Genomic DNA, 15,648 nt, shown 5'->3' with positions numbered 1-15,648 from the left:
TGAAGGGGTGTGTGTGTGTGTGTGTGTGTGTGTGTGTGTGTGTGTGTGTGTGTGTGTGTGTAATAGGGTCCAAGGCTTTTTGTTCATGTTACCTGTACCATTAAATGAAGGTGTGTGTGTGTGTGTGTGTGTGTGTGTGTGTAATAGGGTCCAAGGCTTTACACCCAGCTGTTATTCCAGGATCTCACAGGTGTCTTCTCCCTGAACAATCTAGGGTAGAAATGGGACCTAAGGCCTTTGCCATTTTTCTCGTATAGCATTCATCTTGTTGATATAAAAGAGCTCTTTCAGCCCTTTAGCAAATACTTAACTCCTATGTGCCAGGCATTTTTCTAGACTCCAGGAATATGGCCATGTCCCAGCATGGTCCCCATTATCCCAGAGTTTACAGTCTAATTGGGAAGAGAAGGGGAAGATTTTAAGAGAAGGAAGATGAGTTCTGCTTAGGATAGATGCAGTATGCTGTTGGGTAGTTCTAAACTCATGGAAACCTGGGTTGGTGATAGTGCTTTGGGTATCATCAGGGTGTAGGCCATAGCCAAAATTATGAAAATAAGATAGGATGAATACAGTCCTAAGCTGAAGATGAATACCTAAGAAGTATCAATATTTAAGGAGTCCTTGGAAACAGAGTGATCCACAAGTACATGGAAAAGAGAGAGGGAGAGATCACAGGAGAATGCTGTATCTTGGAAGCCAAAAGAAAAATAATTGTTCCTTTATATTGGGCACTTATGGCCCAGAAAATGTTTCACTTAATCCTCACAAAATGTCTATGAGGTATAATTGCCTCCATTTTATACATGAAAAAACAGACTCAAACTTGAAGATCGTGAAGCCTGAGGTTGACCATCCCAGAATTTAAAAACAAGCTATGCAGCATCCCCAAGAATGGGGATGTTCAAAGAGTGAACTATGAGAAACAACCTGGTTCCTGCAAAGATGGCCACTTTAGGGTCAGCCCCACTCATCAGTATCCTCAGATCCTCAGCATAGCTCCTTAGCTCTTCCAAGTGAGTGTTACAAGAATTTGCCCTCCCCGCACCCCCCACCTGCGGAGTTCAGACACACTCCGGTGATAGGCTATGCAGTACACCTAGCAGACAAAGGGCTTTATACTGTTAGGGGCAATCAGTACTGCGATCATCTGTGCAGTTGGCCCAAATCTTACAGTTGTGTTTGGGAGGTACCATTTGCCGTCACCTCCAACTCCAGCTCCATGGCAACTAAGCACATGTGGGAATCCAGAATCTGCTACCACACATTACTGAGGCCCAACACCATGACATGGCTTGTACATGGAGTGTTCAACATTCTGGTTGCACCATTCAGGGATTCTCAATCAATAGACCCATGTGCTCTGCCAGAAGCGAGTTCAGTGCTTTCAGAACAGTCAGCAACACTGCTGTGGTGCACACGCTGTATCCACCTTTAGGCATCTCAGCATGTTACATCTGTTTGTGGGTCACAAAGTGTTAGTTGGAATTCAAGTACTGAGATCACCACAGGTGGGGCTGTGCAAACGATGGTCCAAGCGCACATGATCTCAAAGGGGTTTCAAATGACCACTTAATGCAACTGATATATTTCTTCAGAGAATTGGATGCCACAGTGATTTTTACACCCAGAGTGATTGACTACATCCCCAAGTTCTGTGAGGCTGAGGCATATGACCAACTCAAAGTGAAAATGGAAAGCTGGTTCTTCATGCTAAGGCTATCCGCCACTGGGAAGCACTTCTTTTTGCACCAACAGCATTCCTGAAGCTTGCATCTGCAGCCCTGCATCACGCATCAGAAACAATTCCCGCAATGAGGAACTACTGCACTGGCAAACCCATAAATGGAAGACCACTAGACTGCAAGCTCCGTGAGGCATTTAGGGGAAAGCTCTCGAAATCAGGAGGAATATTCTTTACTTCGCAACAGCGTCACATCCTTGAGTCGTTTGTGATTACAGGGGAGATCCTGAAACAGGTGTACAAGAAGTCAAAAGAAGAGCTGAGCCTGACTTTATGGAAGATGATTAACCATTTAAAAAAAAAGACTGTAAAATTTAATGCATCAGTAGACCTGTTAGCGCAGGAGTCTTTCTAGTTTTTCGATTCCGCAACATTTGAATCATTGGTGGCTTCTGCCAGTGAGTTCAGCGGGTGGTGGGGTTGGAGGATAGATGGCAGAGGTCGGAAGAAAGGTGAAATGGAGACGGGGTGGAGACGATGTGAAGTTTAGAAAATGACTTGAATGGAGAGTTATAGTTTTGAAGCCTGGGAAAACATATGTGGGTTCTCTCAGCCAGGAAAATGCCCAGGGGACTTAGCGTACTGAAGGTGAGCTCCACTCTTCCCGATCCTTTCGCGGGCTGGACTCCCGTATGCCCCGGAGGAAAAGCTGGGGCAGGGCTTTTCGTGTGGCGGTTACCGGAAGTGACGCATACATCTCGCGAGAAGGAAGACGCGCGAGCCTTGGCGGCCCGGAACCGGCCTGGGAACAGTGGCGGAACCTGAGGCCGCTTGCTCTCCCGCCCCATGGAGCGGCCCCCGGGGCTGCGGCCGGGCGCGGGCGGGCCCTGGGAGATGCGGGAGCGGCTGGGCACCGGCGGCTTTGGGAACGTCTGTCTGTATCAGCATCGGGTGAGGTGGGGCGCGAGAGGGAGCGGCGGTGGGTGTTTGTCAGAGCGTCTGTGGAACACAGGGACTGTCAGTACGTGAGAGACTGTCGGTGAGACTTTGGGCAGTACTGTGGGCCAGTAAGCCTGTGTGAGTGAGTGAATGTGTGATACTGTGCTTGTGAGTCTGGTGACTGAGACCGAGGTTGTATCCGAGGTCCTGAGTCAATGTGTGTGAGATAGAGCTCTTAGGGGGAACTTCTAGTATGAATGTCAAGATATGACAAACTGTTTAGAGTGTGACGCTGCGTATGTGTCTCCGAATGTAGAGTGTGTAGGGGTGTGCGAGGCAGATGCACATTAAAGTGTGTATTGCGAGCATGAATGGGTGAGAAAATGGGACTGAAGAAGGGGGTTGACTGTTGGAATGTGTGTGTTCACGTGTGTGCTTGGAGGCTATGTGATACCTGTAAGGGCTGGAATAGACACGGAAGGTTTCATGGGTCCACAGTTAAGCTTTTGGAGGCATCGGGTAGGCTTCAGATTTGGGGATGCGTTCTGGGTAGGGAACAGTGTAAGGATCAGCTGGTGAAATGATCATGGCTTCCTAAGGGAAGGAAGTAGATTGGGTGTGAGGTGTTCTAGTCGGTGAAGACAGCTAACTTCAGACTCAGGAATTTTGCTTTAATTTAATTGAAAATGTTTAACCATTTACCAGCAGTTAATAATCATGTTTGAGATATGCATCTTTCAATATACCAATAAAAGCTATGAACCCTTTTCCCAGCAAAATGCACAGTTGCACATCCCCACTACCTTATGCATTGCCATTTGAAAGGGGGTCATGCTCTCCTGAAGGACAGTCACAAACCTTTTAGAGGTATAGATCCTTGACTAATAATCCTTGCAGATTTTGTTTTGTCATCTGTAAAATAGTTAAAGTAATTATATACATCATGGGTCTGTTTGAGAGTTAAATAATATGTGTAAAGCTAAGTACAGTACCTGTCCTAAGTTAAACCCTCGAATGTTAACTCCTGCTGCTGCTGTATTGTTGCTGTTGTCATCATCTTTACCATTATTAATTGGCCTTAAAAAAAGAAATGTCAAGATAAAAGTGGTGTCTTTGGAAGATTGTTTTGTAAAAGATAAAACTGAGTGAAAAACATGGGGCAAGATGAGCAGTTAAAATATTATTAAAATGCTTGCAATTGACCTGTGAATGGAGAAATGAATTCAAGATTTGCTGTCTTAAGGAATAGGGGTATGGATAGAGAGCCCATAATATAGGGTGGGAGGTAGGGGACATGGGAGTATACCTGGGAGGAATAAGCATGTTTCTGTGGCAAATGTCACTGATGGAACTGAGGAAATTTTGTGAAGCAGCTTTCTAGATAGAGCATATAGAGCATAGGAGGACATCTTGGAGAGAGGGAGAATGGGAGGTGAAGGACTAAGGCATTGAGTGCTTTGACAGCTAGACAAGTAGTAAATTTAATAATTCTGATCATCAGAGAGGACATAAGGCACTCAAAGAGAAAAGAGGGAGCCAAGTACTTCCAGTGGAATGTTGCCTATGGCCTTGTTTTCTAAGCCTGCCCATCAGCCTGGTCATAAGAAAAAATACGCTTGTTAGCCTGCTTTTGTGACTGCTTTTCTTGGTCCCTGACTGGAGATAGATCAACACATCACTTAAAAAAAAATTGTAGTAAGGTATATATAATGTAAAGTTTACCATTTTAACCATTTTTAACTGTACAGTACAGTGGCATTAAGTACATTCATGTTGGTGTGCAACCATTACCACCATCTATTTCTAGAACTTTTTCATCTTACCAAACTGAAACTCTATAATCATTAAATGATAACTCCTGATAACTCCTCATCCCCCCCCCCCCCCCGCAACCACCCTTGTATTTTCAGTCTCTACTCTATGGAATTCATTACCTTTTAAATGGAAGAGATTTGGGTTCTTCTAGAATCCTAGAAATCTCTCGAGAACTTTCCAGGTGTCTAGACTGGCTCTTCCTCCAAATTGGAACATTTGATAACTGGGCCTGTAGTGAAAAGAAAAGAAATACTCTGTCCTAAGACTTGGAAACAGCATTGCTTTTCTAAGCCTGACTTCGTATTTGCCTTTAACAGCTTTCAAGATCTTTGTGTTTTGGTAGAAACCATGTCCCAGTATTTTATCTACGTCTCTTAAATCACAGTGAGGAAGAGAAATGGATGTGAGATAGTTTATTTATCTGATTATTAAGCTGGGTGCTGATGGTACCCAAGTCAATAAAAATAGTATTTTCTGCCCTCAAGGAGATTTAAAGAAACACTTTAAGTACAGTGTGGTAACCTATATAACAAAGGTATTTATAAAGTAATATGGAAGCTTGGCAAAAATAACCAAAGAATTCTTCCTAGGGAATAGGGTAGCACTTCTCAAAGTGTGTTTGGGAAAATTAATCGCGTGAAATGCTTTGAAAAAAGAATACTGTGGTCAAATACATTGGGTAAATGCTGTGTATAATATTGTTTCACTTGGAGAGTCATAATCCACATTAGCATATTAAAAGCTCTGAGAAGTACTTTAGTAAAGAAACTAACTTTGTATTTTCCAATTTTTTTATTGTGGTAAAATAGATAACATTTACCATTTTTAAGTTTACAGTTCTGTGGCATTAAGTACATTCACACTGTTGTGCAACAATCGCCACTGTCTCTGAAGTATTCCCAGGTTTTAGGGCTTAATGTTGTTCGTGGTTATACTTAATTGTCTCCATGGTGGTAAAAGCTTATGTGGGACCTGGCTACAGCCAGGTACCTGCTCAAAACAAAAGAAAGGTTGAAGGGAGTGAGGACTGTATTTGAGCTAGATTGTAGTGTATCTACTTCCGTTCTTCTTTCTCTGTACATGGCCTGTCTTATCTCTAGCTTCTTCCCTTCACCATCCCTCTGCCCCCATTTAGAATATCCCAGGGCACCTGGGTGGCTCAGTTGGTTAAGCGACTGCCTTCGGCTCAGGTCATGATCCTGGAGTCCCGGGATCGAGTCCCGCATCGGGCTCCCTGCTCGGCAGGGAGTCTGCTTCTCCCTCTGACCCTCTTCCCTCTCGTGCTCTCTATCTCTCTCATTCTCTCTCTCTCTCAAATAAATAAATAAATCTTTAAAAAAAAATAGAATATCCCATACAAGTTAATGTCTTGCTTCCTCATTTATATGCTGTCTTTTTTTTTTCTTCCTGTTTGGTCCTGACTCCTGTTCCTGGGCTGCATTATTACTGTTGCCAGAATGTGATGAGGTCTGACTATTTCCTGTAATGTGCACCAGGTGGGGTTTAATTTCAGTCAGAATTGGCTAAATTACTAGTCATAGGCAAGAGCTATTAAGTTCATTTTATAGATACAGAAATAGAAATATAGGCATTGTTAGGATTTTTAAAATGTCATTTGAAATGTAAAGATTAGGAACAAATTTTGGAGGGTTTTTTTTGTTAAGCTTGGTTATATTGAAACTATTTCTTGTTGCTGAGGCCAGGTAACCCTGAACTATCACCTTCATTCTAGTTATGCTGACGGCTGGGGCCCTTGTTAGCTGTCTTGACCAAGCTCAAAAAGGGGTTTGTTGGGGATACAGGAAATCTCAGCTCTAAGTATGTTAGTACAAGAGGTCTTTTATTTTTTTTCCTCTGAGAGAAAAAAAATTGATCTTCTTGGGCATTTGACCTGTCAAGATTTTTTCCCCCTTTCTTTCTTTTTTCTTTTTTTTATTGCTTTTTATTTAAATTCCAGTAAACATACAGTGTTACATAAGTTTCAGATGTGCAATATAGCGATTCAACAACTTTGTTCATTACTCAGTACTCATTATTATAAGTGTACTCTTTAATCCCCATCACCTATTTCACCCATCCCCCAGCTTATCCCCCTTCTGGTAACTATCAGTTTGTTCACTGTAATTAAGAGTCTGTTCCTTGGTTTTCTGTTTGTCTCTTTCTTTGCTTGTTTTGTCTCTTAAATTCCACATATGAGTGAAATCATGTGGTATTTGTCTTTCTCTGATTTATTTCATTTAGATTATATTCTCTAGCTCCATCGATGTTGTTGCAAATGGCAAGATTTCATTCCTTTTTATGGCTGAATAATATTCCATTTTATACTCCATCTTTTTTTTTAAGATTTTATTTATTTATATGACAGAGAGAGACAGCGAGAGCAGGAACACAAGCAGGGGGAGTGGGAGAGAAAGAAGCAGGCTTCCCGCTGAGCAGGGAGCCCGATGCGGGGCTCGATCCCAGGACCCTGGGATCACGACCTGAGCCAAAGGCAGATGCTTAACGACTGAGCCACCCAGGCACCCCTATACTACATCTTCTTTATCCATTCATCTATGGATAGACACTTAGGCTGCTTCCAGAATTTGGCTATTGTAAATAAAGCTGCAGTAAACATAGGGGTGCCTGTATCCCTTTGAATTACTGTTTTTGTAGTTTTTGGGTAAATACACAATAGTGCAATTATTTCATCATAGGGTAGTTCTATTTTTCACTTTTCAAGGTACCTCTATACTGTTTCCCACAGTGGCTGCACCAGTTTGTATTCCCACCAACAGTGCGTGAGGTTTTTCTCCACATCCTCACCAACACTTGTTGTTTCTTGTGTTTTTTTATTTTAGCCACTCTGACAGGTGTGAGATGATATCTCATTGTAGTTTTGATTTGCATTTCCCTGATGATGAGTGATGTTGAGCATCTTTTTATGTATCCATTGCCCATCTGTTTACCTTCTTTGGGGAACACTCTATTCCTTTCTTCTTCCCATTTTTTTAGTTGGATTATTTGTATTTTGGGTGTTGAATTATATCAGTTTTTACATATTTTGGATACTAACCCTTTACCAGATATGTCATTTGCAAATATCTTCTCCCATTCAGTGGTGGCCTTTTAGTTTTGTTGTTTGTTTCCTTTGCTGTGCAAAAGCTTTTTATTTTGATGTAGTCCCAATAGTGTATTTTTGCATTTATTTCCCTTTCCTCAGAAGACCTATCCAGAAAAATGTTGCTATGGCTGATGTCAGAGAAATTACTGCCTGTGTTCTCTTCTAGGATTTTTATGGTTTCAGGTCTCATATTTATGTCTTGAATCCTATTATTTATTTATTTATAGCATGCACGTGTGCAAGCAGGGAGGGTGGTGGGAGGAGGACAGAGGGAGAAGGAGAGAGAGAATCTTAAATAGGCTTCATGCCCAGCCTGGAGCCCAACACAGGGCTCCATCTTACAACCCTGAGATCATGACCTGAGGTGAAATCAAGAGCCGGATGCTTAACTGACTGAGGCACTCTGGCCCCCGTCTTTAATCCATTTTGAGTTTATTTTTGTGTATGGTGGAAGAAGGTGGCCCAATTTTATTCTTTTGCACGTAACTGTCCAGTTTTCCCAACACCATTTGTTGAAGAGACTTTTTCCCATTGCATATTCTTGCCTCCTTTGTCATAGATTAATTGAGCATATAATTGTGGGTTTATTTCTGGGCGCTCTATTCTGTTCTATTGATCTATTTGTCTAGTTTTGTACCACTATACTGTTTTGATTACCACAGCTTTGAATATAACTTGAAGTCTGGAATTGTGATATCTCCAGTTTTATTTTTCTTTTTTTCAAGATTGCTTTAGCTATTCAAGGTCCTTTTTTCTGGAATCTTTAGGGTTTTCTGTGTATAGTATCATGTCATCTGCAAATAGTGAAAATATTACTTCTTCCTTACTAATTTGGATGCTTTTTTTTCTTTTTGTGGTCTGATTGCTGTGGCTAGGACTTCCAGTGCTATGTTGAATAAAAGTGGTGAGAGTGGACATCTTTGTCTTGTTCCTGACCTTGGGGAAAAGCTCTCAGTTTTTCCCCATTGGGTGTGATGTTCACTGTGGGTTTTTCATATTATGGAGGCTGGGGTGGAGATCAGTTTTGAAGCGTTCCTTTAATAGTGTCTCATGGTTTGCCTAGCAAAAGCATTGGCTCAAGAGAGCTGTGGATAAATCTGTGTAATTAGTAAAGCTAAAGTATTTTGTTTCTCCAGGTTGGCATTTCTTTGATAGCAAGTAAATCTACACAAGAACCTAATGAATATATTTTTCTCTGTTGATTTTCTATTTTGACAGGAACTTGATGTCAAAATAGCAATTAAGTCATGTCGCCTAGAACTAAGTACCAAAAACAGAGAACGGTGGTGCCATGAAATCCAGATCATGAAGAAGTAAGTGTATTTGATGGCTTATATTTCCCCAGCTCTGCAGCCCAGGCAGATGTCATCATAGGGAAGGAGGGTAGGAATCTGTTCTTTTCAGGATCTTTTGGGGAACGTATTTTTTTCTTTCTCATCAAATATATATGTTCTCTCTCAAATAACATCACATTATGATTAAGTAAGTTTAGTTTTAAAAATCAGCTAAAGGGGTGCTTGGGTGGCTCAGTCGGTTAAGCAGGTGCCTTGGGCTCAGGTCATGATCTCAGGGTCCTGGGATTGAGCCCTGAGTTGGGCTCCCTGCTCCGTGGGCATCTGCTTCTTCCTCTGCCCCTCTCCCCCAACTCATGCTCACTCTTTCTCTCAAATAAATAAATAAAATCTTAAAAAAAAAAAGCCAGCTAGGTATTATCAGACTCAATTCTTCTGTGGGCAGAATCTTTCTTCCAGATATTGGGCAATGTTCATCCATTATACTTTCTCGTTAAATATAATCACTACTCTCATTTCTTCTTACCTACTTTTGTTGAATAGTGTATCTATTGCTTCGTACAAAGTTACCCCAAAACTTAGTGGCTTTTTAAAAATTTTTTTTATTTTTTTAAAGATTTTATTTATTTATTCATGAGAGACAGAGAGAGAAAGAAGCAGAGGGAGAAGCAGGCTCCCAAGGAGCAGGGAGCCTGATGCGGGACTCGATCCCAGGACCCTGGGATCACGACTTGAGCTGAAGGCAGACGCTCAACCATCTGAGCCACCCAGGCGCCCAAAACTTAGTGGCTTAAAACAACAACCATTTGGGGGCTCCTGGCTGGCTCAGTCAGAAGAGCATGTGACTCTTGATCTCAGGGTCATGAGTTCAAGTCCCACATTGGGTGTAGAGATTACTTAAATAAATTAAAAAAAAAAAACAAACCTGACAAACATTTAGTATCTCATAGTTTCTGTGATTTAGGAATTTGGAGTGACTTAGTTTAGTGATTCTGACTCAGGAGATCCCTCCTGAAACACCCCAAAATGTTGAGTGGAGCTACAGTCATCCACAGGCTTGAATGGGACTGGAGTATCCACTTCCAAGCTCGTTTATATAGCTGTTGGCTAGAGGTATCAGTTGCTCATCATATGGGCCTCTGCATAGGGAAGCTTGGATATTTTCTTGACATGGTAGCTAGCTTTCCCCAAAGTGAGTGATCTGAGGAGAGAGAACAAAGTGAAAGCTGACTATCTTTTATGATCTTTCCACGGAAGTAATATCTTTTCTACCGCATTCTATTTATTAGAAATGAGTCACTAAGTACAGCCTACACTCAAGGGAAGGAGGACAATTAAGCTCTTAAAGGGAGAAGTGGGCATATTTTAAAACCTGCACAAGTAGTGTGCTAAGTGCTCTACAAATAATTCTACTTGTCACAGCAACCCTATTTTTAGGTATTATCCTATTTTAAGATGAGGAAGCTGAAGCTCATAGAGTCATACAACTGGTAGCTAATAGAGTCTGGATTTGAAATAATTACTTTCTGACTCCAGTGTCTTTTGTCAATTCACTGTTAAAGTACTCAAACTTGGCTATGTGGCAAAATCACCAGGAAACCTTGTTAACAGTATAAATTCTCAGGCCCTACACATGGAGATTCTGTTTTCTTAGGTCTCTAGGACCTGGTAATCTATTCCAATTTTGAGATCTGTTGCATTGATGATGATGATGATGATGATTATGATGGCTGGGATGATATATTGTTAAGTTAAAAAAAAAGATGTTAGAAAACAATATATAGTGAGAGTTAACATTTATTTAAAAATGCATTTATGTACAGATTGAAGCTAGAAGGAAATATGCCAAAATTTTAATATATTACCTATGGGTGGCATTGTAAGTGATTGTGGGAGAACCAGTATGATAAAGGCTTTGGAGCCAGACTGCCAGATTTGAATCTTTACTTGACCACCTCCTTGCTGTGTGATCCTATATTACTTAACCAATTTGTGCTTCAATTTTCTCCTGTGTAATGAGACTATTAATAAATCTACCTATAGTAGGATTACTATGACAAGTAAATGAGTTAAAGTATGCAAAGTGGGTACTGTTTGGGATGTAGAAATGTAATAGTAGTGATTGTGATAGTATTTTTATCTATATTTTATTTATCTTTAAAGATTTATTTATTTATTTTAGAGGGGGTTGGCAGAGGGAGAGGGAAAGAGAGAATCCCAAGGAGACTCTTTGCTGAGCCCGATGCAGGGCTTGATCCTACAACCCCGAGATCATGACCTGAGCCAAAATCAAGAGTTGGACGCTTAACTGACCAAACCACCCAGGTGCCCCATCTATATTTTATTTTTAAAAATTATTAATTCTTCATTATACAAAGGAGAAATTAGAATATTATAAATAATGCCAGCCTTTCTTCCACTGCCCCCCAATTAACTACCATTTCAAACCCAATCTCTTTTAATTGGAAACAAAATTTTATTAGAATGTTTTCCCCTTCTTGTTAGGTTGAACCACGCCAACGTTGTGAAGGCCTGTGATGTACCTGAGGAATTGAATTTTTTAATTAATGATGTGCCTCTTCTAGCAATGGAATACTGTTCTGGAGGAGATCTCCGAAAGGTAGCGTGGATGTTTTGAGATGATGAGATAGTATATCATGAACCTTAGCAATGCTTGAATCATATTTAATATGATAATCTAGAATAAAAGTCAGTATACTATGGCCTGTTACCTATTTTTGTGGCTGCTTTTTAACTACAACATCAGAATTGAGTAATTGTGACAGAGATCTGTGGCCTGCAAAGCCTAAAGTATTTACTGTATGGCCCTTTACTGGGAACATTTGCTAACCCCTGATTGAGGAACATGCATTTTTTTGTAGGTGGTAGTGTTTGCAGGATGGGAGTGGATCGATTGTGTTAGACCAAAATGTCAATGTCTAAGGTGTTTATAAAGAAGTTGTGTTTAAAAAAAAAAAAAAGAGGGTTTTTGTGTGTGTTTCTTTTCTTTCTATTGCAGATCTTTCTCATCTCATTTTAAATCAGCCGTATGGCTATTTTTAAATATGTGAGGTTTTATTCAATCTTTTTCAGTTTCACATACTTTCCCTCTTTATCTTTACTTATGTATGTCTTGTCATGAAATTAATTTGTCTTCAGTATGGTTTTGTAATTTTTTCCTTCTTACATTTTCTTAATTGTGACTTATTTTTTCATTTGAATATTCTCTAAGTGTATAGTGATTAATGTGTTGCTACTACTGCCCAGCAGTATTGGCAGTATACATTCTTAGACTTCTTTTTTTTTTCCTCCTTTAGTTACTCAACAAACCAGAAAATTGCTGTGGACTTAAAGAAAGCCAGATACTTTCTTTATTGAATGATATAGGTATGTAATCAATTTGAAAATACCATAATAATTTAATGCCCCTTTGGTTTATAAAAGGATCTATTTACTACTTGGGAATTAAGGAGAATTTTTGATGTATTATACAAAGCATACACTTTTACCATCTATAAGAAATTATCAGAAAAATTTAACTGTTGCTGTTGATGCTAAAACTAGGATATTTTTTTTGTTTTTTGCTAGGAATCCATTTTTTACTAATAGATGTTCCAATTGCTGACAAAAAATGGTGTAAAATGACCTTATTCAATTTTACTCTCCCTCCATCTCTCTCTGCCTAACAGTAATTTTATTACCAGTGGCATTGCATCTCATGGTATCGGTCCTCAAGTCAACTCTTAGGATGAAATCTCTTTTCAATAAGAATTACTCCTGAAAAATCCCTAAAATTACCTGCACTTAGGTCCTTGGAAGAAGGTCAGAAGCCAAGAATATGTTTCCCTATATATTTTGATTTTGCTTCTTTTCCTAGGTCATGGAGGTCAAGTCTAGTTGAAAAAGATGATTTAGGTGGAAGGGAAAACTAGAGGGATATATATAATTCTGGAGTATTTTTTAAATGTTAACTGGATTTTCTTTTTTTTTTTCTTCAAATTTTTTATTGTTATGTTAATCACCATACATTACATCATTAGTTTTTGATGTAGTGTTCCATGATTCATTGTTTGTGCATAACACTCAGTGCTGTACGCAAAACGTGCCCTCTTTAATACCCATCACCAGGCTAACCCATCCCCCCACCCCCTCCCCTCTAGAACCCTCAGTTTGTTTTTCAGAGTCCATCATCTCTCATGGTTCGTCTCCCCCTCTGATTTACCCCCCTTCATTCTTCCCCTCCTGCTATCTTCTTTTTTTTTCCTTAACATATATTGCATTATTTGTTTCAGATGTACAAATCTGTGATTCAACAGTCTTGCACAATTCACAGTGCTCACCAAAGCACATACCCTCCCCACTGTCTTATCACCTAGCCACCCCATCCCTCCCATCCCCCACCACTCCAGCAACCCTCAATTTGTTTCCTGAGATTAAGAATTCCTCATATCAGTGAGGTCATATGATACATGTCTTTCTCTGATTGACTTATTTCACTCAGCATAACACCCTCCAGTTCCATCCACGTTGTTGCAAATGGCAAGATCTCATTCCTTTTGATGGCTGCATAATATTCCATTGTGTATATATACCACATCTTTATCCATTCATCTGTTGATGGACATCTTGGCTCTTTCCACAGTTTGGCTATTGTGGACATTGCTGCTATAAACATCGGGGTGCACATACCCCTTCGGATCCCTACATTTGTATCTTTGTGGTAAATACCCAGTAGTGCAATTGCTGGATCATATGGTAGCTCTACTTTCAACTTTTTGAGGAACCTCCATACTGTTTTCCAGAGTGGTTGCACCAGCTTGCATTCCCACCAACAGTGTAGGAGGGTTCCCCTTTCTCCGCATCTCCGCCAACATCTGTCATTTCCTGACTTGTTAATTTTAGCCTTTCTGACTGGTGTGAGGTGGTATCTCATTGAGGTTTTGATTTGGATTTCCCGGATGCCGAGCGATGTTGAGCACTTTTTCACGTGTTCATTGGCCGTTTGGATGTCTTCTTTGGAAAAATGTCTGTTCATGTCTTCTGCCCATTTCTTGATTGGATTATTTGTTCTTTGGGTGTTGACTTTGATAAGTTCTTTATAGATTTTGGATACTAGCCCTTTATCTGTTATGTCATTTGCAAATATTTTCTCCCATTCTGTCGGTTGTCTTTTGGTTTCGTGGACTATTTCTTTTGCTGGGCAAAAGCTTTTTATCTTGATGAAATCCCAATAGTTCATTTTTGCCCTGGCTACCCTTGCCTTTGGCGATGTTTCTAGGAAGAAGTTGCTGCGGCTGAGGTCGAAGAGGTTGCTGCCTGTCTTCTCCTTGAGGATTCTGATGGACTCCTGTCTCACATTTAGGTCTTTCAACCATTTGGAGTCTATTTTTGTGTGTGGTGTAAGGAAATGGTCCGGTTTCATTCTTCTGCATGTAGCTGTCCAATTTTCCCAACACCATTTGTTGAAGAGACTGTCTTTTTCCACTGGACATTCTTTCCTGCTTTGTCAAAGATGAGTTGACCATAGAGTTGAGGGTCCATTTCTGGGCTCTCGATTCTGTTCCATTGATCTATGTGTCTGTTTTTGTGCCAGTACCATACTGACTCGATGATGACAGCTTTGTAATAGAGCTGGAAGTCCGGAATTGTGATGCCTCCAGCTTTGCTTTTCTTTTTCAACATTCCTCTGGCTATTCGGGGTCTTTTCTGGTTCCATACAAATTTTAGGATTATTTGTTCCATTTCTTTGGAAAAAGTGGATGGTATTTTGATGGGGATTGCATTGAATGTGTAGATTGCTCTAAGTAGCACTGACATCTTCACAATGTTTGTTCTTCCAATCCATGAGCATGGAATGTTTTTCCATTTCTTTGTGTCTTCCTCAGCTTCTTTCATGAGTATTTTATATTTTTCTGAGTACAGATCCTTTGCCTCTTTGGTTAGATTTATTTCTAGGTATCTTATGGTTTTGGGTGCAGTTGTAAATGGGATCGACTCCTTCATTTCTCTCTTCTGTCTTGTTGTTGGTGTATAGGAATGCCACTGATTTCTGTGCACTGATTTTATATCCTGCCACTTGACTGAATTCCTGTATGAGTTCTAGCATTTTTGGGGTGGAGTCTTTTGGGTTTTCCACATAAAGTATCATATCATCTGCAAAGAGTGAGAGTTTGACTTCCTCTTTGCCGATTTGGATGCCTTTGATTTCTTTTTGTTGTCTGATTGCTGTGGCTAGGACTTCTAATACTATGTGGAATAGCAGTGGTGAGAGTGGACATCCCTGCTGCATTCCTGACCTTAGGGGGAAAGCTCTCAGTTTTTCCCCATTGAAAATGATATTCGCTGTAGGTTTTTCATAGATGGCTTTTATGATATTGAGGTATGTACCCTCTATCCCTCTACTCTGAAGAGTTTTGATCAAGAAAGGATGCTGTACTTTGTCAAATGCTTTTTCTACACTATTGAGAGGATCATATGATTCTTGTTCTTTCTTTTGTTAATGTATTGTATCACGTTGATTGATTTGCGGATGTTGAACCAACCTTGTAGCCCAGGGATAAATCCCACTTGGTCATGGTGAATAATCCTTTTAATGTACTGTTGGATCCTACTGGCCTAGTATTTTGGTGAGAATTTTTGCATCCATGTTCATCAAGGATATTGGTCTGTAATTCTCCTTTTTGATGGGGTCTTTGTCTGGTTTTGGGATCAAGGTAATGGTGGCCTCATAAAAGGAGTTTGGAAGTTTTCCTTCCATTTCTATTTTTTGGAACAGTTTCAGGAGAATAGGTATTAATTCTTCTTGAAATGTTTGGTAG

The 15,648-nt window shown here is 40.2% G+C and overlaps 1 protein-coding gene across 3 annotated transcripts in view; it reads left to right on the top strand.

Moving 5' to 3' along the window:
* Window positions 1-2,477: 2,477 nt before the first annotated feature.
* The window catches only part of CHUK (component of inhibitor of nuclear factor kappa B kinase complex), a 44,357-nt gene continuing 31,186 nt past the window's right edge, over window positions 2,478-15,648 (top strand). For all 3 annotated transcript variants that reach the window (XM_027596114.1, XM_027596115.1, XM_027596113.1), the window contains exons 1-4: window positions 2,478-2,632; window positions 8,757-8,851; window positions 11,336-11,450; window positions 12,148-12,217. In XM_027596114.1, the coding sequence (XP_027451915.1) occupies window positions 2,528-2,632; window positions 8,757-8,851; window positions 11,336-11,450; window positions 12,148-12,217 (385 nt within the window). In that variant the 5' untranslated portion in view covers window positions 2,478-2,527. The remainder of the gene's footprint in view (window positions 2,633-8,756; window positions 8,852-11,335; window positions 11,451-12,147; window positions 12,218-15,648) is intronic.

Source organism: Zalophus californianus, chromosome 15 (assembly GCF_009762305.2).
Source record: "Zalophus californianus isolate mZalCal1 chromosome 15, mZalCal1.pri.v2, whole genome shotgun sequence".
In the NCBI taxonomy this organism is placed as follows: Eukaryota; Metazoa; Chordata; class Mammalia; order Carnivora; family Otariidae; genus Zalophus; species Zalophus californianus.
Note: the sequence above shows the minus strand (reverse complement) of the source record. Positions and strands in the feature narration are given on the sequence as shown.